Source organism: Danio rerio, chromosome 6 (assembly GCF_049306965.1).
Source record: "Danio rerio strain Tuebingen ecotype United States chromosome 6, GRCz12tu, whole genome shotgun sequence".
Taxonomy (NCBI): domain Eukaryota; kingdom Metazoa; phylum Chordata; class Actinopteri; order Cypriniformes; family Danionidae; genus Danio; species Danio rerio.
This window is the reverse complement of record NC_133181.1, coordinates 56,270,001-56,295,701: the sequence shown is the minus strand read 5'-3', so window position 1 is coordinate 56,295,701 and position 25,701 is coordinate 56,270,001. Positions and strand designations below refer to the sequence as shown.

Here is a 25,701-nt window from a genome sequence, read left to right as displayed (position 1 = left end):
TAGAAATATAAACTAGCTTTCACAATTGACCCTGATCATGCGTCAATAGCACCGCCATATTTGTACAGTGCTCCCAGGACAAGTGTCTTGTCCTCAACAGTTCATGAATAAGATTTAATTTTTTTCGTTTTATATGTTATGAACTTTTTGTGCTAAACAGGTCAAGTTATTGATGATAATACAGTCACTTACTCTTTCACCATAAGGCAAAGCAGCAGCAACTCACACTAAACACTCGGCTTATGCTAGTTTGGTCAAATAAATGAGCAAACAATGCAAAAGAAAATGACAATGAGATTCTCGGTGCCAGAAACTTGTATTATTGTCGGCTAAGTGAAGGAGTCGTTCTTAACGGAGATTCATTCACAAACGAATCGCTCCCTCCGTCAGTATGAGAAGTAAAAGCAGGAAAGGAGCTGTGTTTCAGGACATGGATTAGATCAAATTTAACAGGGAGCATGGATAGTACATTTCCATACACACAAGCACAAGCTTTTTTGTCAGGAATGCCCGTGCGATCACTCAATCATCAATATAGAAAAGTGATGTAAAATTATAAGTTTCGTAATTTGAAGAAAAAAATTGCACACTGACCTCTGGGAAAACCCGATCATAGATATATGTGTATGTGTGTAATTCTCTGGTTCTGGATGGCCACAGTCCTCCACTGCAGCTTGGCCCCGCATTCATTTCAAAGTAGCGCTACGCTGTACTAAAATGCCGGCTCCATTGATGCATTCCTTCTAATAGACAACAGGGTAGGCGACATTTATCGTATATATCTATGATATAGTTGTACTCCATTATGGTGGTTTACGAGGACATGTTTGATGTCCTTGTAATACAAAATGCTTCAAAATTATACATAATAGGGTCTTTTGCCATTCTTATGTTGCCACAGGGTAATGGGAGAGTTGGGTTTAGGGGTACGGACAAGGTATAAATAAGTGTAGTTTTTAAAATGCTTTATGCCTATGGAGAGTCCCTGTAAATCACCAATACCAACATGTGTGTGTGTGTGCGTGAATGCGTACGTGCATGTGTGCGTGCGTGCATGCGTGTGTGCGTGCTTTCATGACCAGGCTGCTGTTGACTGGTGTGTGTCTTTGTGTGTTTTGAGCGTGTGAATCGTTATAACCCGTGCATCTGATAGTGTGAAGAAAAAAATTGCTTTGAAATGGACTAAATTAGATTTTGAACAACAATTTTAAATTGTGATATTTGTGAAATGACAAAGTTTAGCTGATTTTACTTCTATTTAAATCCAATATTTACTTAATTGTTGCATTAAATAATCCTAATTATGCATTTTTAAGCACAAAATACGTTACACCACAGGTGTCAAACTCAGTTCCAAAAGGGCCGCAGCTCTGCACAGTTTAGTTCCAACCCTAATTAAGCACACCTGATCAAACTAATTGAGTCCTTCAGGCTTGTTTGAAACCTACAGGTAAGTGTGCTGGAGCAGGGTTGGAACTAAACTGTGCAGGGCTTCGGCCCTCCAGGAATTGAGTTTGACACCCCTGCGTTACACAGACACACACATAAATGTTTTCTTTCTTTTCTTTTTTTTTTACAGTTGTGTAATTTTTAAATATATTTATGCAAGTTTTAACATAAGCAAGCATAGCAGATGCCAGCTAGCGAAGTGCTGTGCAGATAAACTTCACTCCCCTGACCTCTAAAGGTGCTTTAGTGACAGAAGCTAGAGGCCATGGTCTTTAGCCTCCTTGTTAGAGCAACCGACTTCCATGCAAAGAATCGCCGGTTCACTCAGACCGGGTTGGGTACAGTAGGACCGGTGGGTTACATCTGGGGGCTCGTCCGGGATGGGAGTGAAGTTTAGAGGGAGAGTGTAACGAATGCCAGCTAGCAAAGTGCTATGCAGGTAAACCTCACTCCTCTCACCTCTAAAGGTACTCTAGCGACAGACTTTAGTCTTTAGCCTCTTTGTTAAGCCTGGTTTACACTCGATTCTTCCACTTGTTTGCTTGAGTGCCGTCAAATGTGACGTCATCGCTGTGTTTACGGAAGTTCGCTTTGGGTGCATGCAAAATTATTTCGGCTGGCGGAGCGCATGATTTTTTTTTTTTTTCTTTGGAGACTTGAGAGGCACCGTGTTTGATTTGAGTTGAATAAGAAACATCTTAAAGAGATTTTTTCTAAAACAGGAACGACTGTACAGACACCTTTATGATCCGTGATCATAGAGATAACCTTGGCTAGAAATTGCAACAGCCATGGGAAAAGGAGGAATGTTTTTGTTAAAAAGTTTGGAAAAACCTGATGGATAAGTTTATTAAAGCCATGAGAGGACATGGCAAAAGTGGAGACCCAGGTACACAATTACAGAAATATGTAATTCCACCATTCATAGGTTTTACACTGGTGTATATAGTACAATTTTGAATTTAAACTTAAATATAACTTAAAAATATTAAAATTTAAATGTAATATTTGAACCTATCGGTTTACAATATACTGATGCCTGATACTGTTTCTGTAGGCTTTATTGGTGATAATGCTCAGTAACGTTGGACAATTATTGCCTGTTTAGCATAAGAAGAGGACAGAAACTAGCCAGACAGTAATGTGTGAATTGTGGAGCTGAATAAATCTAAAAAAGCCTCTGTATTTTTTAGTAAGTCACTTTTTTTGCTTTTATTTTTGCCATAATAAAAAATATATTTCTCGAGCAAACTATGTTCTGTTATCACTTATATTTAATAAACTTTAATAGGTAGAACTGTCTGAGATATGAACAAAAGCAAGCGACGCATCAAAGTTTGATTAAAAAAAATCTTGAATGATTATAAAAATCCTTATGATCATAAAAATAATCTATAAAAACAATAAAAAAAATAATTCGTTTAAAAATATTGAATGATGTTAATGGTAGCTCCGGAAACTTTCTACTTCTCTGTTTATCTGCTCGACAACTGCTTTAACTGCTCGGTCAGTTTCTTTTGACCATCCCCTGTCATTTTAAAGAATATCACAACAGTGAACGCAGCAAGTATAAAAGCCTCGTCCGTTTCGTGAGGTGCATGCACAGTCAGCAGGGGTCTGCAATGCGACGCCAGACAAAAGTATAAATTCAGCCTTAGAGCAACCGACTCCCATACAAAGAATCACATCTCAGACCGGATTGGGTGCAGTAGGACCGGTGGGTTACACAAATAAATCTAGTGGAGTGTGTCTTATACTTCTCTATGAAGTCAGTTTTATTTATGCATATTCATTTTAATATTAATTTACATATTTTTTGCATATAAAAAAAACACAAGCTCTGTTCCCAATGTTTCCAAATTCTGAAAAGCACAACTAATTTCCTTTTTTAATTCTTGATTTTGCAGTTTTTCGTAGTGCATTTTATTGGACTCTTTACTTGTTTTTTATTTCAGATTAATTTTTTTTAAACCAATGCATTTCTTGACATTTGTTATTATTTGTATTTTTTATTCATTCATTTTCCTTCAGCTTAGTCTCTATATTTATCAGGGGTCGTCACAAAATTTTGTTTATTCAATTCACCTAGAGCAGTGGTTCTCAAAGTGGGGATAGGGAAGAGAAAAAATAGTCGTTTATAGTTACTATATACTATATAGTTACTATAGTACCTTATAGTACTATTGAATTGCGATGAATTACATTATATTAAAGACACAGCAATAGCGTCTTTACTTTTTGGTCTATTTACAACACTCATATACATTAAAAAAATTAAACGAAGAATAGACTTAGGTCTATTGGTGTGTGTGTGTGTGTGTGCGCGCCATTGCATGCAAGGTTTTTTGTATTTAGAACCACCTCAGAGGATAATGTGGGTTGCAAGTCACTGGCATTGTCATTTTGGTGGTCGCGGGCTGAAAAGTTTGGGAACCCCTGACCTAGAGCACATGTCTTTGGACTATGAGGGAAACCAGAGCACTCAAGGGAAACCCACGCAAACATGAGGTGAACATGCAAACTCCACACAGAAATGCCAGCTGATCCAGCCAGGGCTCAAACCAGCAACCTTCTTGCTATAAGGTAACAGTGCTAACCACTGAACCCATATAAATTGTTTGCAACCCCTTCCCTTAAAAAATCTTGCAAATTATTGAATTAAGTTGTTCCTGAACATTTTCTTTCAGTGAAGGAAAAAAGTTGAGATTAGAAGAATGCTAGATGGCCGTGCAGATCAGATACAGTGAGACAGTAGTTGAGTCAGGATGAAAAAGAAAACAATAGAGGAAGACATTCAGTGGCAGCGTCAGGTCAGTGTTTGCACTGTGTGTGTATCTGTGGACTGGACACTGGTGACGGAGAGAGCAGTGAAGACAGAGAGACATTACTGACACACTGAGTATAATAAACCCAGACAGAGGAGGATGAGAGAGAGCTGAGCAGAAAAGACAGGCGTGCGAGAAGCCCGAGCACAGGTACACACACAGACAGACAGACAGATAGATAGGCACGGGACAAAAGTTTACTTGCTCTTTGAGACAAACTGCATGGGACAAAAGTGGAGTGCGCTTACAGAGAGCTGTCAGATCAATAGAGCGGGTGTCTAAATACCTTCTCAGACTATATACAGTTGAAGACAATTATTCGATCTCTTGTGAATTTTTTTTTTTTTTATTTCCCAAATGATGTTTAACAGAGCAAAGAATTTTTCACAGTATTTCCTATATTTTTTTCTTCTGGAGAAAGTCTTATTTGTTTTATTTCAGCTAGAATAAAAGCAGTTTTTCATTTTTTTTAAAAAACATTTTAAGGTCAGTATTAATAGCCTCCTTAAGCAATATTGTTTTTTTCTCGATTGTCAACAGCAGTGGTTCTCAAACTGTGGTACGTGTACTACCAGTGGTACGCGGGCTTCCTTCTAGTGGTACGCGGAGGAAAAAAATATGTCATGTACATGCTACATATATTTTAAAATGTATCAAAAATTATGTATATAATGTGCCATATTTGACATGTAGCCTATATTCCTGAGGTAATCTGCCACATTTTTTTTTACTGTGCAGAGTTGGAGCTGTTTACTGGGCCTACTATGCTACTGTATTTGAATACTGCTCATTTTGGTGGTACTTGGAGAGAAAAAATTTCTGAGATGGTACTTGATGAAACAATTTTGAGAACCACTGGTCTACAGAACAAACCATCGTTTATGAAGGAATTTAATTATTAGGAATTAATGGTGTAACGGATCACAAATCTTATGGTTTGGATCACATTATGTTTTTTTAGTCACAGATCTGACTGTTTTTCCGATCAGCCAAATAGGGGAGGAGACAAATGTAATTTGCTTTTCATTTATTACAGAAACAGCACTGCAAGACACTTTTGATTTGTACGAAAAGGACTCAGAAGCTGTAATTTTATTACAAAATAAAATGAAGAAATAATCAGCTGAATAATAATAAACTGTAAAATAAAATACTGTGAAAAATGTAATGGTACTGTTAATGATAGCACTAAATGTAGAAATCTAACATAATTTGTGCAGCCCATATTTATTTTTAGTCTCATTTTCAATAAATGATTCACTTATTCACTCATAAAGCTTCATGTTTCGTTGCTAGATGATCATTTTTGAAGAATTATTCAGTGGCATATTTTTGATGGCTGGTTGTCTCCACCTATTGGTTAAATAATGTAATCGCTGCCTACAGCTTTCATTTTTGAGCGTCGTTAAATGCATATGATCAGGGCCAGAGTGGGACTCCTTTTCAGCCCTGGAGTTTCAAGCCTTAGACCGGCCCATCTCTGTTCATGACTGACCATATTAAAATAAGGTCATTTCCAATTCAGTTTCTAATGACACTATCACGTCTTTTTTAAGAAATCAGCTGCTTTAGAACTTCAAATGTTCAACAACCTTACAGTTTTATATGTCTTAACAATAAAAATGAAAAAAAAAAAAGAATTACTTAGGAGGATCAAACACGGATCGACAACGTCGTAACGCAACGTGCTGACAACTGAACCACAATGGCGCTGTTACACTTGTGTGGCCGGAATGATAGTTACATCATCATTACCCTGCAGGCTGCATTTTGCTCATGGGGCTGCGAGACAATAAATAAGAAGAGCTGAGCTGCAGCAAAATAATGAATAAAAAGAGTGAGGCTATAGTCAAATAAATAAATAAATGGATAAAAGTGCGACTGCTGAGAGTGCAAGCAGCTAGAAACACCGGCCCTCGTGGCCAAAAAACGGACCGGCCCACCAGGAACTCTCCCGGTCCTCCTGATTGGCCAATCTGGGCCTGCATATGTTGTTGATTTCAATCTAAACATCAGTGGTTTTATCTAAACTATAAACTGTTCTCCCAGTACTGCTGTGTTATTTTATTCTGTGTTTGTAACTTCATTGCTAACTCAAATGACTAATGACTGAATCTCTTTCTTGATTTTTTTGTTTTTCAAACACAGACTTGAATGCAGCGATTTGAAGGATTATTAAACATATACAAATCACCATCATTTATAATTTGTTGCGTGGGTGTTGAGATCTCGATCTTTTAATGATTGATCGTGCAGCTTACGCTGAATGCATTAATACAGGCTAAACAAGTATTGACAGAAAACACCTTTAATAAGCTAAGAAACCTTCCACATTTCAAATAACCTAATACAACTTCATCCGTCATCATTAATTTTTGTAGGAAAGCGTTAATGCTTGCACTCATGTTATTTGAGTCACGCGAGAGGCGATCTTTCTGTGATCGTTACAAATTTAGAATTAATCTACAAGTAAAAAAATATTTATTAATCCACGGGTCATGTGTGTTTCGATTGTGATCATAGATCAACCGTGATCAGTTACACCCTTATTAGGAATTAGTTATGTTTAATTATGAGCTCTTAGAAAAATATTTTTAAAAGAGTTAAAACTTAGGTGACACAGTGGCGCAGTTTATAGTGCTGTCGCCTCACAGCATGAAGGTCGCTGGTTCAAGCCTCGCCTGGGTCAGTTGGCGTTTCTGTGTGGAGTTCGCGTGGGTTTCCTCTGGATGCTCCAGTTTCCCCCACAGTCCAAAGACATGCAGTACAGGTGAATTGGGTAGGCTTGCCTTGCCTAAATTATTCGTAGTGTATGAGTGTGAATAAGTGTGTGTGGATGTTTCCCAGTGATGGGTTGCAGCTGGAAGGGCATCCGTTGCGTAAAACATATGCTGGATAAGTTGGCGGTTCATTCTGCTGTAGTGAACCCAGATTAATAATGGGATGAAGCCGACAAGAAAATGAATGAATGAATGAATGAATGAAGAATTAAAACTTCACAGGAGGCCTAATTATTTTGCTTTCAACTGTATAGCATCATATAACATATAACAATACATATATGCACACACACACAAACCCACAGATGATATGAGCTGGAAAATGTGGCTTTGGCTGAGCTGTGAAATAAACTTGATGCTATTGGCTATATAAGAAAAATGAGGAGGAGCTGCATGCCTGTTTTCCTGTTTCAGTGGGAACTTCATCCACAGTGTGTGTGTGTGTGTGTGTGTGTGTGTGTGTGTGTGTGTGTGTGTGTGTGTGTGTGTGTGTGTGTGTGTGTGTGTGTGTGTGTGTGTGTGTGTGTGCGTGTGGTCCTCTGTGGTGTGTGTTTCTGACTTCATCCACTGATCTTATCCAAGGTCAGTCATGTCTGAATGCAGCGGGAGATGCTGAAGAGTCAGAAGTCTTTCTCTGAATTTTCCATATTTATGGTGTGTCTCTGTTATCAGAAACATCTACCTTTTGTTTTATTGTCTGATATTGTTCAAGGATCTGTTTGTCAGCATGTTAAATGGCTACGTTCCCCTTTGGTTAGCTTGTTCTTCAAAAGATCACCTCTGTAAATTGTGGGATTTTTTCAGGCCAATATCGAAGCAATAAAAGTGTAACAGTTATGGTACAGGTTTTCAGTACAAAATGTACACTAAGTGTCCTGCGATTTTTAAAAAAAAAATTCTGAGTAAACAGGAATGACTATCACACATTTTTACAATGATTAACACTTACATCTTACACAGACTCAATAAGGAAAACGATGTTTGCTATAAATGCACCACAATCATGTTGCACTGCTTGCTTCAACCTTAAATACGTATTTTGCACAGTATTAAACCTTAAATACCTCTCTTGCACAATATTCTGCACAACAGTAGCTTTGTTTTCATACAAAAATGTGAATTAACTTTATGCACAAAACTGGAATATTGCATAAAAGATGTGCAAATAAAGCAGCGTTTCCTTCTAATGAAGCAAAGAGAACAAAATCGTCACTTCCTGATTAACTTGCGCCAAATATCAACAGTAAAAACTGAATGTGCTGCTGTAATCTTTTCTTCATTTAATAAATGACTTGCGCCTCAGAAGACAATCCTGACACGCAGTGAACACGCATTCGCGTTTGAAGGCGTGAGACGCAGGGCACAGACGATCTTGATTCCGGAGGTCATTAATAATATAATAACACTAATACTGAAGTGGTTACGGCATTTTAAAATGACTGAAACAACATTTCAGATGTTTTACAATGTGCTCAGCCTGCTGGTTTGTCCCTTCACACATATTTTCATCATCACATAATCTCTTATAACAAAATCACATGACTTTTTTAATATGCATGCTGGAAATTTTTCAGTAAAAAGGTTTCATCATAGTTTATACGCATCTTTTCTTATTGAATAAAAAGTTTATCCTACTCAGTTATGCGCATATGTTTTTTAGCTAAATTGATGAGCATCTTGGCGTTTCCGTCAACCGTGTTTTTATGTGCATATCCAAAATGTGCATAAAAATAAGTGAATGGAAACATACAGTAGCTACTGTTCAGTCTCATGTAAAAGTACTTGTATAGCTGTCTTATGTGTATAGCTAAGTATCCTATAGTATATGTCAGTTATGCATAGGTTTTTTTTTTTTTAATAGCTCTTATGTCCAGTGTTATGTTAGTATTTATGAATAATTTATGTAGCACCATTGTCCTGCAGACAATGTGATTAGCTAAATTCAGACACAGATGAACTAAAATCCGACATAAATGGGTTTGTTGTCGTTTGTAACTGTAATATTTTTTTTTAAACTTTTCTTTTTTAATTTTGGTGTTGGTAATGTTTTTAACATATTTCAAAGAAGTTTTTTTGCTCACCAAGGCAGCTTTATTTCATCAAAAATTCAACAAAAACTTGTCAAATATTACTATTTATATATATATATATATATATATATATATATATATATATATATATATATATATATATATATATATATATATATATATATATCAAAGTCAGAATTATTCGCCCCCCTGTTTATTTTTCACCTGATTTCTGTTTAATAGAGAGAAGATTGTTTTCAACACATTTCTAATAATAATAGTTTTAATAACTCATTTCTAATAACTGATTTATTTTATCTTTGTCATGATGACAGCACTTAATATTTTACTTGATATTTTTCAAGACACTTCTATACAGCTTAAAGTGACATTTAAGGGCTTAACTAGGTTAATTAGGTTAACTAGGTAAGTCAGGGTAATTAGGCAAGTTATTGTATAACGATGGTTTGTTCTGTAGACAATTGAAAAAAAAAATATATATATATATATATATATAGATAGATAGCTTAAAGAGGCAAATAATAATTGGCCTTAAAATGAATTTAAAAAAATTAAAAACTGCTTTTATTCTAGCCAAAATAAAACAAATAAGACTTTCTCCAGAAGAAAAAAATATTATCAGACATACTGTGAAAATATCCTCGCTCTGTTAAATAAAAAAAGAAAAAAAAAGTCAAAGGGGGGCTAATAATTCAACTGTGTGTAGATTTATATAAGCAAATTACCCTTGATTAGGTTGTCTGCTTGAAGCTAGTCTAACTTCAATTGCTGAAGTTTTGTTTTGTGTGTTGTGCAGCTCCGACGATCCTGAATGAGCTGAACTGGACTCAGTCTCTGGAGAGAGTCTTCATTGAGAACAGTCGAGAGGATCCATCACTGCGCTGGCAGGTGTTCGGCAGCACCACCGGAGTCACCAGATACTATCCAGGTGAACATCTGCTCCACAAATGCTACAGTCCACCTTATTCCACATCTGAATGCTGTGTCTTAAATTATGGGTTTCACTTCCTGTTTGAGGAACTTCCCCGCTAAAGAATTGATTACAATCAATCCATACACAGAGTGTGGAAACTGAGTGAGTGTTAGGGCTGGGCGATATGACAACAATCTCAGATCACCATATAAGTAGGCCCACACGGAATCTGAGCGCGCAGAATTCCACAGAATTTCCGCAGATTTTCCGCAGATTTTTAGCCCATTAATAATTCTGTTTTTTAACTTGAGTAAATATGTAAATCTGAATTTATTCAGTTTTTATTCAGTAATTTATTACTTTTTATTTAATATATTAAGGTCTTAGTTATGATACTCCGCTGGATACTCCTAAAATAATTCCGCAGAAATCCGCAGATTTTTACCAAAATTCTCCGCAGAAATAGCAAAAAACGTCCGCAGATTCCATCTCGCCCTGCATATAAGTCATCTCATATCCTGATAGCAATATATAATATATCACAACATGTTGTAAATTCAGTCAATTAATGGTTTATTTATATAGACCACATGTAAAGGACTATTTCTTTTTTACATTCAAGTACAATGTTTGAAGTAGATCAAAACCTTTCCTCGCAGATGTCCTAAAACTTTTAAACAACACCCATTGTTGTCTATAATATTGCTCTAGAAAGACTAGTTTTCAGTTTCTGAGGTTATTCATGGTCTGCTAAAAGTTATTTGAGTATAATCAGTTTCCTTTTAATAAAAACTCAATGATTAAACTGAGGAGAATAATGACACCTATTTGAACCCCGTGTTTTAAAAACACGTCACTGATAGTTTAGTTTGAAGACTTTTATTTTATTATGTTGATGTGCTTCTAACTAAAACTGAATATTGCTTAGTTTGTTTTTTCCCTCTTGGCAAATTAACGGTAAGAGGGGCGTGGCTAAGAATATCGTGGCTGAATGTGTCTAATGTCATCAGAGAAGGAGCCAATCCAAACGCAGAAGCAAATGATCAAGCTTTGATTAAAGATTACAATTTTTAGCAAGATTGGCAATTTGTCAGTGGATTAACTTGCACAGTTTAATTCTTTACCTAAAGAATAACAATGTGCGCTAGCAAAATAAACACTGTCATTCGAATTTCACAAAGACTTAAGTTATTCCCATAAGCAAAGCGTCATGGTATGTATACAGCAAATAAGTATTGAACACGTCATGTTTTTTCCTGGTAATAATATTTCTAAAGGAGATGGAATTGAACCAGATTTTAGTAGAAACCCAAACAATACAAACATACAAATAAAACAAAACAAAAACATCTGCAAAATGAGTCCTGTGTAATAACAGTGAAATGACACAAGGAGAAAGTGCTGAACTACTGAAATGTGTTTAATACTTTATATAAAAGGCTTGTTTGGTGATGGCAGCTTAAAGACGCCTCTCATATGGAGAATGAGGTCACATGAATTGCTCAGGTGTGAGTTTTTCACAGACTTCAACACTGTCAAAATCTTGATGATTCTGTAAGTCTCGTCTACCAAATCTAAGCTTTATTTTGTATTCTCTATTGGATTCAGATCAGGTGATTGGCTGGGCCATTCTACAGCTTGATTTTCTTTTTCTAAAAGCATTTGAGAGTTTTCTCTCAAATGATCTGATCATTGCCCTGCTAAAATGTCCACCCTGGTTTCATCTTCATCATCCTGCTAATGTAGATGTTGGACTGAAGCAGCTGATATTCATTTACACTGAGGAAGGGCAGAGGGTTGCTGAACAGTTACTGAGAGATTTCAGCTGCTGTCTGGGCCTTCACTGCCTTTCTACACCTCCCTTTCTTCAAGTGTTCAATACTTTTTCCCCTCTTCATTTAGATTTGTTACTCATAACTTCATTTGTAAACTAATTAGATTTGTTTTCTTTGCATAGATTGTTAAACACATCTTGTACCTTGCTTTAACGAATGCCAGCTTAATCTGTGTTTAATTTATTAGTTTGTTTGCATGTATTGAGATTTTTTCATATTCTAAACAAAACTAAAGCATTTAGGAATCGAACATATTTTCACCCCAACGCAATTTAATAAGGCACTTATTTTAATTGATCACATCATAAAGGTACACATACAGTACCGTCCTATCTAGTAGTATGAAAAAGCAAAGCTGAAAATCCATGGTTAAAGAGCCATCCAATGGCCCAAAGCTGCAGGCGCACTCACTACTGCCAACAGCAAACACGGCGGCACAGGGAATATATTGAAGTGGTGATATCTGTATATGGATTTCTTTGTTTTTTATCAACATCTGTTGAAAATTTCAAGTCAACGACACCTTTAGAAATATGTTTTCTGAGAAAACTGTGACGTGTTCAATCCTTATTTTCCCCGCTGTATCTAAAAATTCTTTAAAAATCATTTATTTAGACAAGCAAAAAATAATCTACCAGCGAGGTGAGCAATGATGTTATTTCAAATCAAAAACAAGATTCCTTTGCTTGCGCCATTTGCAGATTGTTTTGCTCAGCTTAATGACAAACTCACTTAATTTTAACATATTATTTCTGAAAACAAGACAATATTTTGTGCTTGTCTAGTAAATGCTTCTTGATTTAAGAATTTGTAAATATTCAGACTAGAAACACGACAGAAAAAGACTTCCTTTCAGTGTAAGGAACAGGCAGGATACAGCTCAGCTCATGCGTTTGTGTTATCAGACCCTGAGCGTGTCTTGTTTTCTTCTAGCCACTAAATGGAAAGCACCTAACAAGATTGACCTGTATGATGTGAGGAGACGACCATGGTGAGTCCCATCGCCTTCACACAAACAAACACACACACACAATCCTTTCTGAATGGCTTTCAGCTCATTGTTTTCGCCTCTGCTGTGAAGAGCGAGCAAGTGTGGGAAGTTCAGATGAAGTCAGACTGCTGTAGTTTACAGTGTGATTTAGTGAAGGTCCAGTTGGTTTCTGCAGGTCAGCCTCATTCGCAAGCGTTCCCATATTTTATACGGAAGATTTGATATTGTGATTTGACGTAAAAGTAAATGTTCTGCATTCACAACAATGCCAAAACTGCTGTTATGTTACTGTATATTATGTTAATATTTATTTGTAGGGAGTAGCCCCTTTTATTAGCCCCTTTAGGCAAGTTATACATAAACGTGCCTAATTACCCTAACCTGCCTGGTTAACCTAATTATCCTAGTTAAGCCTGTAAATGTCACTTTAAGCTGTATAGAGGTGTCTTGAAAAACATCTAGTAAAATATTATGTACTGTCATCATGGCAAAGATAAAATAAATTAGTTATTAGAAATGAGTTGGTAAAACTATTATGTTTAGAAATGTGTTGATAAAATCTTCTCTCCGTTAAACAGAAATTGGGGGAAAATATACATGGGGCTAATAATTCTGGCTTCAACTATATTTATTTATTTATTTGTTTGTTTGTTTATTTGTTTATTTATTTATACTTAGTATAAACTATTTATTTTTATTTTATGAAGTGTTATTTCATTAATTGTGCATTTGTATTGCCAAAGCCTTTATATAGTTTTTAATATTACTTATAACAAATCAATATATTTTATTCATAATTTTTAAAGGTGCTGAATGTTTTTAACTCTTCTAAAGCATAAAAACATCATACTATGTTTGCAGATATTTAAGAAACGTGCTTAGTGAACATTCTTGTTTATCTAAAAAACAATGCTAAAGTCAGATATTCTGCTTTGAAAATGTCTGTTACGGATCTCAAAGCATGCGTCCATGACCGAAATGCGCCCTCTGGTGGCCAGTTGCAGACTCCGAAATGAGACGCAGATTCAGAATTCCACATAAGGTGGTTATTAATTAGCAAATAATATTGATTATTTGCAGTGATAAACAATTTGACTGTTTGCACCAGATAAAACACAATAGAAACATTTAAATACAGCCATTCAGAAGCACAGAATAGTGCACTTACTGCACTCCAGCAAAATGGTTAGGTTTATAATCTAATAATACATAATAAACCTCTTTAACATTATTAAATGTAGATGCTGAATCACTGATATGTGTTGGCTTGCACTGAGTCTTAGTTGTAAACTTCAATTTCACACAGGTTATTTTATTTTCAAGATTTGAGGTGAACTATCTGCTGCTGCTTTCAGTAGTATGGCAATAAATGTGATGTAAAATGACATCTTAACTCACATTATTAGCATTTAACACTGAATAAAGCACATGAGGTGTACCTAAGGTTTTCAGTTTTGTCAGTTTTCTGTGGTTCAGCTGCAAGAAATAGGAGCCATTTGTAATATATAATTTCCAGGTATTGGTTAGGACAAAAACTCCTTTTAATATGGAAAATATTCATTCTATTGCATGTCTTTGCTTTTATTTAGAAATTATTTAAATCAGCCTTAAATCAGTATTTAGGCTCGATAGTCAGGCACACTGTTGGTCCTCAATCTAGCAACCTGCGCTTGCATTTGCTTTGAATCAGGAATGCAATACCTAGTTTAACCACTAGGTGTTACTGCACCTTTATTTTAAAAAAAATATTTGCAATCATATGTTTTGGCTGTAGCTGCAATGATACAAAGAATAGCTCTGATATGCTAACATAAGCATTATTAATATATTTTATGATGTGGATCTTCTCCAACACACAAAAACAGGCAAAATCTTCCAACACAATCACATTTTCTTGTTTGAATTCTCATCAACAGAAAAGTACATACTCTGAGTGTGTACTACACGAAAATGAACATGACCAGAGTGCATTAGTCCAAGCCAAAGCACTTAGCAGGTAGTGCATGTAGAGTCTGCTTTCATCCAGAGCAAACTGCAGTTCACTTGTTTCAGGAACAATCCCCTCAGGATTAGCCTGCGGTTCAGCGTCTTCATCCAGAGCACAAAAGTGCAACTTTAGCCGTTACGCCACATCACCTCTCCAAAAAGACAATATCCCACTGAAATACATCTCTGTCTACTTAATGAAGACACAAAATGCTGTTTAGAGGCAAAAAAAGCAAGGTGTTAAATCGAAAACAACTTGTTATCAGGTGCTAGCATGGCTGGTTGAGCGTGTGTTTCGCAGAGTCGTAGCGAGGCGCTAATGAGCCTCTTCTTTGACAGGGTAATTAAGTTCACACTCAAGGAGAGTGTCTACAGCACACAAAAAGAGAGAGAAAACAATCCCCAATATACCTGTAGGAAGCTAAAGACGCACAACACGAGTAGGCCGCTAGTTAGCTTGTTCGACTGACAAAGCGCTAATGTTGCTGATGAGCCGGAGCGAGCTGTACATTGTTTCTGTTGCTCTGCACACTTAATGAGTTGCTTTAAATGTGGTCGCGAGTGTGTAGGAATCACAGCGGCTCTATAAGCGCAGGGATGATGAATTGGTTTGTAGTTTGCTATCAGCAGGCGCTACGCTACACACCGCTGCTGTGTTTATATGAGCGAGACTACAGGCTGTGTTGTGTGTGTGTGTGTGTGTGTGTGTGTGTGTGTGGTTTGACCAAACTGATAAAAGGAGCTCATGTGGACCGTCGTTTGTCTTGAACACACTAAATAAGTCATTTTATATAGGGATTATGGTGTGTGTGTGGTCAGGAGAGGATTTGATGAGTAAGTGAGGTAAGTGGTTGTAGTTAAACGCAGCACAGGCTCATTTTAAAAAACATAGTCCCGCGGACGTTTCAGGAGACTGTGAATTATGTAGCCGGAGGTACGTATGGCTGCATTTCATTTTTTAAAGCCAACGCTATGGGGCGGTATGACGTCGTTCCTTTTGGCGCTTACCAGCTGACTGCTTACCTCCGTGTGGAGGGCTTTCCCGCCAAAACCAGTTTGTCCAGTTTGCTCGTCATGTAGCTCGGTGGACTTGAAATGCAGAAAGGAGTTGACCACAACGACGACGACCCAGGTTCGAGTCCAGGGAAGAGCGGTTTCAGAAATCAGGTTAGACAAAAACAAAATCCAAAAACTAAAAAGAACAAGTGAACAACAGAGTGAGAATGTGGTAAAATCCAAAAAACATGGTAAATGACAGACCAGGGCTTTTATTTTTCTGGACAGTTTTTGTTAATTGTCGGTTGGGTTTAGGAAAGTAAGCGCGTGGGTGGGTCAATCGGTAAAATTGGTTAAGTTTAGGGAGGAAGGAGGGTGGGTCAGTTGATTGGCCGGTTGCCCAGTCACTCATTCAGCCAGTCGACCGCGGCCTCTGGTAGGTTTATGCGAGAACAGCGTGGGCGTGAATGGCACTCGTGAGAGACACTTGCGATGAGAAAAAGCGCACAGCGGCCTCTCGCAGATTCACGAAAACAAAAACAGCAAAAAATATGTACCTCCCGGGATGTATTTCACAGTCTCCATATTATCTTATCTTAATCATTTTCTTTTCAGCTTAGTCCCGTTATTAATCCGGGGTCATCACAGCAGAATGAACCGCCAACTTATCCAGCACGGTTTTACGCAGCGGATGCCCTTCCAGACGCAACCCATCTCTGGGAAACATCCCCACACACTCATTAACACACACACAAACACACACACACACACTACAGAGAATTTAGCCTACCCAATTCACCTGTACCGTGTGTCTTTGGACTGTGGGGGAAACCATTGGGGGACTGTGGGGGAAACCCACGCGAATGCAGGGAGAACACGCAAACTCCGAGACAGAAGACGCAGAGGCACGACCCAGCGACCTTCTTGCTGTGAGGAGATAGCCCTACCTACTGTGCCACTGCGTCACCTGTAATGTAGATCTGTTTGTTTTATTTTATTTCATGTTTACATTTTTTTATTTATTTATATCTAGATAGTAATTATATTGATCCCATTCTCCTGCTCTCTAGTTGCAAGTAAATGTGTGTATGTGTGCGTGTATGTGTCTGTGCTTGTGATGATGTAATTTCCTATTTCTCCAGTGTGCTCAGTGTTCAGTTGAATGTCTAGATCTCTCTGCAGGTATCAGAGAGTATCAAACGGCTCTAATGTGTGTGCGCATGTAAGTGTATGTCTGCTCGCTACTCTTTAACCCCTCACACACACACACACACACACACATACTGTTGCTTGGTGACCGGTGCTGCTCTGTGATTGGCATTCTGTGGCAGCAGGGTGTTGGATGTGTCAGGTCAGGTCTGTGTGATTATGAGCAAACACACTGTCATTGGGTATTACACTCTTCACAGGGATAGTGCGCTGTTGCTGAGCTCAGCTGATGTGCAGGAGTTCACAGCAAACTTTTACTATACTGAGCTGTTATTAGATGGGAAGTTTTGGATGTGGATTGGCTAATACAGCAGTTTAACGCCACATAGGGTTGCAGATGGAAGGGCGTCCGCTGTGTAAAACATATGCTAGATAAGTTGGCGGTTCATTTCGCTGTGGCGACCTCTGATAAATAAAGGGACTAAGCCGAAGGAAATCGTTCCTGATAAAAATCAACATATAAAATAAATCTGCAACTTAAAAGCAAAGGTCATAAGAATGTCTGATTCGCACAGACTTAAAGCCTCCATCAGTTCTGGTCTGATAGTGCTCTCGATGTGGCTGAGAAAGTGTTGAAGAAAGATCAGCTCTCTGACACTCACTTCATCAACTCTGACTCTGACTGCAAAATGAATGGCCCAGTCAACACACTTAATTGTCTCCAATTGCTCTGACGTGAATTATTAACACGCCTCTATTATAACGTATGTCCACACGCGTTACCGAAGGACAGCGGAGAGCGAGAGCGACGTTTAGAGGAGAGAGCAAGAGCGACAGCACGATTGATCGCAGGAGTTTGAAGGAGAAACAGACAGAGGTGTGTGTTTTGTTATCTGAGCGTTACAGAGAAGCCATTACCATGCAGGATCAGCCCAGTGTAGCAGATATTCAGCACAGCCAAAGCACATATTGATTTCTCAGAAAAGTCAATCTGGCTCCTAAGTAAATATTATGGCAGCTGCTCAAATGCCACGAACAGCCGCCGAAACATGATGGAGGCCGGATTTCTGCCCTCTGTGAATGTGTCAAATGAAACATTGGTGAAGAAACTGTGATTCTCTTTCAGTGCAAATGCCCTTTTAGTAACTCTTTAGCTTTATTAGTTGATAGATATTTAAAGCATGATGCATTCCTGATAGTGATACTTTGAAAAATGTGCAATGATAGTAAAATGGTAGCATTGGACGTACCATTTAGTTGAAGTCAAAATCATTGTCCCTCTTGTGTTTTTTTGTATTCTTTTCAAATATTTCCCAAATGATGTTCAACTGAGCAAGGAATTTTTCACAGTATTTTCTACAATATTTTTTCTTCTGGAGAAAGTCTTGTGTGTTTTATTTCAGCTAGAATAAAAGCAGTTTTTAAATTTTTTTAAAAACCATATTAAGGTCAATATTATTAGACCCTTTTAAGCAAAATTTGATTGTCTAGAGAACAAACCATGGTTTTATTGATGTTTATCATTGTATGCCATGATATTCTGCACATATTACTGTAATATGCTATTACATACTGCTATTTTACTACAGTATTATTATGACTTCTATTGGTTTGCTGGAAAACGGTTACAAAGAAATGTACATGTTGTTTTTTTTTTGTTTTTTTTTACCATGATAGTATTATGGTGTTTTGCATGTAATGCATGAGTTTCTGTACTTTGACATTTTTCAAAGTACTACCAAATTGTACTGTAGTGTTTACGACGAGCAAACAAATAAATACCATACTATTTTTAATATCATAGCAGTTTTTTATTTTATTTTTAAATTATCATAGTATTTACTATCTGTAATGTACACTTACCGGCCACTTTATTAGGTACACCTGTCCAACTGCTTGTTAACGCACATTATTTCTAGTCAGCCGATGACATGGCAGCATCTCAATGCATTGAGGCATGTAGGCATGGTCAAGACGATCTGCTGCAGTTTAAACTAAGCATCAGAATGGGAAAGAAAGGAAATTGTGCCAGGCAGGCTGGTCTGAGTATTTTAGAAACTGCTGATCTACTGGGATTTCCACGCATAACCATCTCCAGGGGTTACAGAGAAAGATCTTAAAAAGAGAAAATATCCAGTGACGGCAGTTCTGTGGCCCCAAATGCCTTGTTGATGCCAGAAGTCAGAGGAGAATGGCCACACTGGTTCCAGCTGATAGAGAGGCAACAGTAACTCAAATAACCACTCCTTACAACTGAGGTCTGCAGAAGAGCATCTCTGAACACACAACAGGTCCAACCTTGAAGCGGATGGGCTACAGCAGCAGAAGACCACACTGGGTGCCACTCCTGTCAGCTAAGAACAGGAAACTGAGGCTACAATTCACACAGGCTCACCAAAATTAGCCAATAGAAGACTGGAGAAACGTTGCCTGGTCTGATGAGTGTCGATTTCTGCTGCGACATTTGGATGGTCGGGTCAGAATTTGGCATCAGCAACATGAAAGCATGGATCCATCCTGCTTTGTATAAATAATTCAGGCTAGTGGTGGTGGTGTAATAGTGTGGGGGATATTTTTGGCACACTTTGGGCCCGTTAAAACCAATTGAGCATTGTGCCAATGCCACAGCCTACTTGAGTATTGTTGCTGACCATGTCCATCCCTTTATGACCACAGTGTACTCATCTTCTTAGGCTATTTCCAGCAGGATAATGCACCATGTCATAAAGTGTGAATCATCTCAGGCTGGTTTCTTGAACATGAGAATGAGTTCACTGTACTCAAATGGTCTCCACAGTCACCAGAATTCAATCCAAAAGAGCACCTTTGGGATGTGGTGGAACTCTGTGATGCTTTTATGTCAATATGGACCAAAATCTCTGAGGAATATTTCCAGTGGTTTGTTGAATCTATGCCACGAAGGTTTAAGGCAGTTCTGAAGGCAAAAACGCGTCCAACCCGGTACTAGTAAGGTGTACCTAATAAAGTGGCCGGTGAATAAATATTAAGCTGTAGAACCATGACAATTCTGCGATTTCAATTTATACTGAAAAATTTCCTTTGTGTGTGTGAAAAAAATGCAATAGCACCATAGCTAATACTTACTTTTGTTAGCGGATAACCTTTAATAAACATGTAAAAGTGAAGAATCTAAAAATGTCAAAATATATCATGTTAACCGTTCTGGAGTGTTTTGAATTCTCTGCATGTTTTATATTTTCCTTCTAGTTTTATCTTTCTAAAGGCCTTAAAGAACGAACCCACTGGTCATCCATCCATACAGATCAGCCGATCCCGGCATTAAATTATTGAATAACCAAGCAAATGAAAAGCAGAATAAACAGACGACAACATCTCTTTTCCACAGCTCACCTGCTTTAGGCCGCAGTGTTTTAATCTTAATGCAATCTATTGAAGAACACATCCAGAGGAGAACCGAGAGAGCAGTGGCCCATAAAATAATAATCCTATCAACACACACACACACACACACACCTGTTCACAAGCATCTAAAGGGAAGTGAAGTCACTACAATTCAGTAAAGCCTTAACATCTTAATATGCATTACTCCTGCAGACTGTGACAGAGGGAAATGTGTCATCCGACTGCATCATTTGAGCTCAGATAAATGCCTTTAATTGGCTCATTTTCGCAATGAGGCTGTGAGAGACTCAACTTTTGCTCGGATAATGTACTTGTGGAAATGCGACAGACTCTGTTTTTGTTTTAGTGCAGAGTCAGATGAACCACATTTACTCCCTTATTGGTTGATTGTTTTATATCTCTCCCTGATTGGTCAAGCTCTTTTTGTATGGCCATTCCATTGAGTTCTGTTACATGTATGTTAATGCTCATGTTCATTCGTTCATTCATTTTCTTTTCAGCTTAGTCCCTTTATTCATCAGGGGTCACCAAAGCCTGCATATGTTTTATGCAGTGGATGCCCTTCCAGCTGCAACCCAGCACTGGGAAACATCCATACACTCTCATTCACACGCACACTCATACACTATGGCCAAATTAGTTTATTTAATTCACCTATAAACTAATTAGTTTCTAATTATGTCTTACCTGTATGACCAAAAATAAATGTCAGAGCATTACATATGGACACAGTATTCTGTATCCAGGGTTTCCACGGGGTCTTAAAACGTTTTAAAATGTCTTAAATCAAAAATTTAGGCCTGAAAAAGTCTTAAATTTACTCAAATGTTGTGTTTTAGGTCTTTAATCTTTTTTAATCAGGTCTTGATTTTCCTTTGTTCATGTATTGCAACACAATCTGGCCAACAGCCATACAATCGCCAACAATCCATCTCAATAAAACTTTCAACTTTTATTTAAAAAGGTCCTTTTTAACTTGATTTACCATGATGGTTTAACTATTTTCCTAAATTACATTTGTTTAAAAGTGCTCCATGTATTTACTGCTGAGGACAATGACCTGGACAAAATGTGTTGCATGGATTTAGTTTATTATCGTTTTTAAAACTTTTAAAACATTACTATTTTAAATATTTATTTAAACTATATACATGATACTGATATACAGCTAAATTATTAGCCCTCATGCGAAAAATATTTCCTAAATGCTATTAAGTGCTACTAAGTGCACTATAATAATAGATAATAATCTGTTATGACATAATAATAAATTGACAGGAGGGCTAATAATAATGCCTTCAATCATAGTTACATACATTACAGATTTTGCCAAGTTCTGTTTTCAATAAAGGAAACATTTAAAGCATTAAATTGCTACTAACTTAATCTTAACATTTTAATCACCTACTATTATATTGTTTATAAAGAATGCTTTCAATTTCATGCAATTTGATATCTTCTTTTAGCTTCTGAAGGGATTTTCATGTCATGTAGGTCTCATCAGAAGTATGGGCGATGGTTGTTTTCATTTTAAAATGGCACGTTAAAATGAAAGCACAGTAGTGTAAATGGAGCCTGAGACCGAGAGACAAGGTCAGAGAGCATAAACACTCTCTCTCTCTCCAGGTAATGCATTGATTTTTACCCATGCCGCACCGTGATAAAAGTACCTCATGAATTCTAATGTCTTTCTCCTATTGAGGGAACGCAACACAATCAAAGCGGCACGAGGCACATTACAATGTCAATCCTTGCTTTCACTTTTGGAGCACCTTCCTGGGAAATGTGTTTTCTGTCATGGGCTTGGAAATGGGACATTTTTGTGATGAGGTTTTTCAGGCCCTACAGCCTTGACGAAAAGAGGCCGCTCTTTCATATTGACGTGAGATTGTCTGTCCTTTAGATGCCGGTTTGCTGCATTAACCTGTAGTGATGATGCTGAAGTGTACAGTATTGTATAGCGATCAAACCTGCTGAATGCTGTTCATTTGCAGAGTTTCTCCTTCCTCTTTATTTTTAGTCACATCTGTCAGTCGTATTCTCTGCTCTGTTCAGAATCAACACTTGCAAGCAAAATCATGGAACTTGAGAATTATTTATTTACAGTATTAAAGATTCTTCATGGCATAGATTCAACAAGCTACTGGAAATATTCCTCAGAGATTTTGGTCCATATTGACATGATAGTATCATGCAGTTGCTGCAATTTTGTCGGCTGCATATCCATGATGCCAATCTCCCGTTCCACCACATCCCAAATGTGTTCTATTGGATTGAGATCTGGTGACTGTGGAGGCCGTTTGAGTACAGTGAACTCATTGTCATGTTCAAGAAACCAGTATAAGATGATTTGACCTTTATGACATGGTGTGTTATCCTGCTGAAAGCAGCCATCAGAAGATGAGTACACTGTGGTCATAAAGGAATGGACATGGTCAGCAACAATACTCAGGTAGGCTGTGGTGTTCACATGATGCTCAACTGATGCTAATGAGCCCAAAGTGTGCCAAGAAAATATCCCCCACACCATTACACCACCACCAGCAGCCTGAACCATTGATACAAGGCAGGATGGATCCATGCTTTCATGTTGTTGATGCCAAATTCTAATCCTACCATCCAAATTCTGCAGCAGAAATCGGCACTCATCAGACCAGGCAACGTTTCTCCAGTCTTCTATTGTCCAATTTTGGTGAGCCTGTGTGAATTGTAGCCTCAGTTTCCTGTTTTTAGCTGACCTGAGTGGCACCCGGTGTGATCTTCTGCTGCTGTAGCCCATCTGCCTCAAGGTTGGACGTGTTGTGCGTTCAGAGATGCTCTTCTGCAGACCTCAATTGTAACAAGTGGTTATTTGAATTACTGTTGCCTTTCTATCAGCTGGAACCAGTCTGGCCATTCTCCTCTGACCTCTGGCATCAACAAGGCATTTGCGGCCACAGAACTGCCGTCACTGGATATTTTCTCTTTTATAGACCATTATCTGTAAACCCTAGAGATGGTTGTGCGTGAAAATCCCAGTAGATCAGCAGTTTCTGAAATACTCAGACCAGCCCGTATGGCACCAACAACCATGCCACGTTAGAAGTCACTTAAATCAGCTTTCTTCCCCATTCTGATGCATGGTTTGAACTGCAGCAGATCGTCTTGACCATGTCTACATGTCTAAATGAGTTGCTGCCATGTGATCGGCTGATTAGAAATTTAACAAAGTGGCCGGTGAGTGTATATGTGTACTGTTTTTGCAGGAAATGCTGTTCATAAAATGCTAATTGTCACACTAGTTGGAATCGTTTTTCAAATCTGCTAGTTGTTCACAGTGCAATCCACTCACATTGATCTAAATAATAATTTCATTATTTGATATATGTGGATGTGATGTGATAAAATATAAATGAATAGCCCAAAAAGTGCAAATAAATTTATCAATTTAGGTCATTTTAAAGGCCGTCACTTGGCGCAGTGTGTAGCACGATCGCCCCACAGCAAGAAGGTCACTTGTTTGAGCCCCTGCGGGACCATTTGGCATTTCTTAGTGGAGTTTGCATGTTCTCCCCGTGTTTCCGCGTGGGTTTCCTCCGGGTTTCCCCCACAGTCCAAACACATGTGATATAGGTGAATTAAATAAACTAAATTGGCCATAGTGTATGTGTGTGAATGAGTGTGTATGGGTGTTTCCCAGTACTGGGTTGCAGCTGGAAGAGCGTCTGCTTTGTAAAACATATGCTGGATAAGTTGGTGGTTCATTCCACTGTGGCAACCACAGATTTATAAAGGGAATAAGCAGAAAAGAAAGTGAATGAATGAATGATTATTAAAAGAATGAATATTCATAAACTGAATCAAGTAATCAAATTCAAAGAATCAAACCACAAACCAAATTCCCAAATTGTCCATTCCCACACAGAAGTCGCTCAGCATGTCTCTTTAAAATTAGGGAGCATTTCTGACAGTCACATAATGTTGCATGAACTGAATAATTTGGAGGCTACATATGAACGTGACAGCACTTGACTTTAAAGGGCCATGACACCCCCCACATTTGGTTAAAGTCTACTTCAGAATTTTTTAAAAAGATGCTTGATTAATGGGCGTGGAGCTCCGCGAGCATCGGGCAGGAGTGGGCGTGGCCAGCAGGGGAGAACGTGAGCAAACGAAGCTAGCTCACAAAATGAGACAAACCGTGAGGAGACACATGAGTTTATAGTTTACAAAGTTAAAATGCAAAGATTCGTAATTTCATATACACATAACCACAATTTATATCATTATAAAGATGTGTGTTCATGTAAACCGTATAAATGGGGACTTCTCCCTCAATCCCCGTATCCAGCAGACTCAGTGCAGCAGGTCTCCTGACCCGTCTATTTTAACCGTTAGCCCTGCTGGTAATCTGGAGGATTTAGGCAAACACAGCAGCACAGTGATGTGTCTTAATGTGAACGAACTCCTGATAAAGGACAGCATCCGCCATTCTCTAATTCTCGTGCTGCTCTCCCGACAAAAATGCTTGCATCACACACACAGCTTTGCTGTATGATCGGCCCTGACAAGATCGCGGGGGAAAACATGCAACAAACCGCGTGGATCATGGAAACAAATGCATATGAACCTTCATGAACGGCTAAATACTGTGTGCCCGTGCCGTGAGTCCGTGACGTGTCTCACAGCTCGGGCTTAACTCTGGCAGGTCTGGCAGGTCTCATGAATAATTAAGCAGCCAACTCTTCTCATAGGATAAGAAAACTCCGCTATGAATAATAATGAGAAACCAACGCGTCATCATTGCACTTGCAGTACTGCGCTACGTCGCCGATTTTAATCCCGCCCCAAAAATCATTTTAAACCCGGAAGCTGAAATTAGCTGACAAAAGCTCAAAATTATCCAGTTTTCCCCACAATTAAAGCTGACAGGTGCTAACATTGTCTTAACTGATGCTCAACACACACAAATCTGTTAATATAAAAAAAAGTTATCCAGGGTGTCCTGAACCTTTAAAGGAAAAGAATGCAATTGCAGACATTTTCCTACCCATATTATAGTGTTTTCACAATCACGGCAAGCCAAAATAAAAACTGAATTCAAAATTCTCTTGTTATTATATATTTTGTGATAGCAAGGGGGCCCAATGCGGCATCTGAAATCTACATATAGGGATGATTGGCTCTGTGTGTTTATGTGTGTGTGTTTAGTGGGCATGTGGTGGAAAGGGTGTTTTGTGGTGATCTGTGGTTTGGTGTGTGTGTGTGTGTGTTTGTGATGGCCCATCTGCATGTCACCTGGCCGGGCGCTGGGGACTGTGGGTAATGAGTGGGAAGGAATGGCATCACTGGGCCTCAGTGGA

At 38.1% G+C, this 25,701-nt stretch overlaps 1 protein-coding gene across 11 annotated transcripts in view; it reads left to right on the top strand.

Annotated features, from left to right (window-relative positions):
* The window catches only part of cacna2d2a (calcium channel, voltage-dependent, alpha 2/delta subunit 2a), a 584,267-nt gene that overhangs the window by 463,738 nt on the left and 94,828 nt on the right, over positions 1-25,701 (top strand). For all 11 annotated transcript variants that reach the window (XR_012407349.1, XR_012407347.1, XR_012407348.1 and 8 more), the window contains 2 exon segments: positions 9,902-10,033; positions 12,787-12,844. Coding sequence is in view for 8 of the 11 variants with exons in the window: in XM_073952940.1 (XP_073809041.1) it covers positions 9,902-10,033; positions 12,787-12,844 (190 nt within the window). In the remaining 3 variants the exon portion in view is untranslated.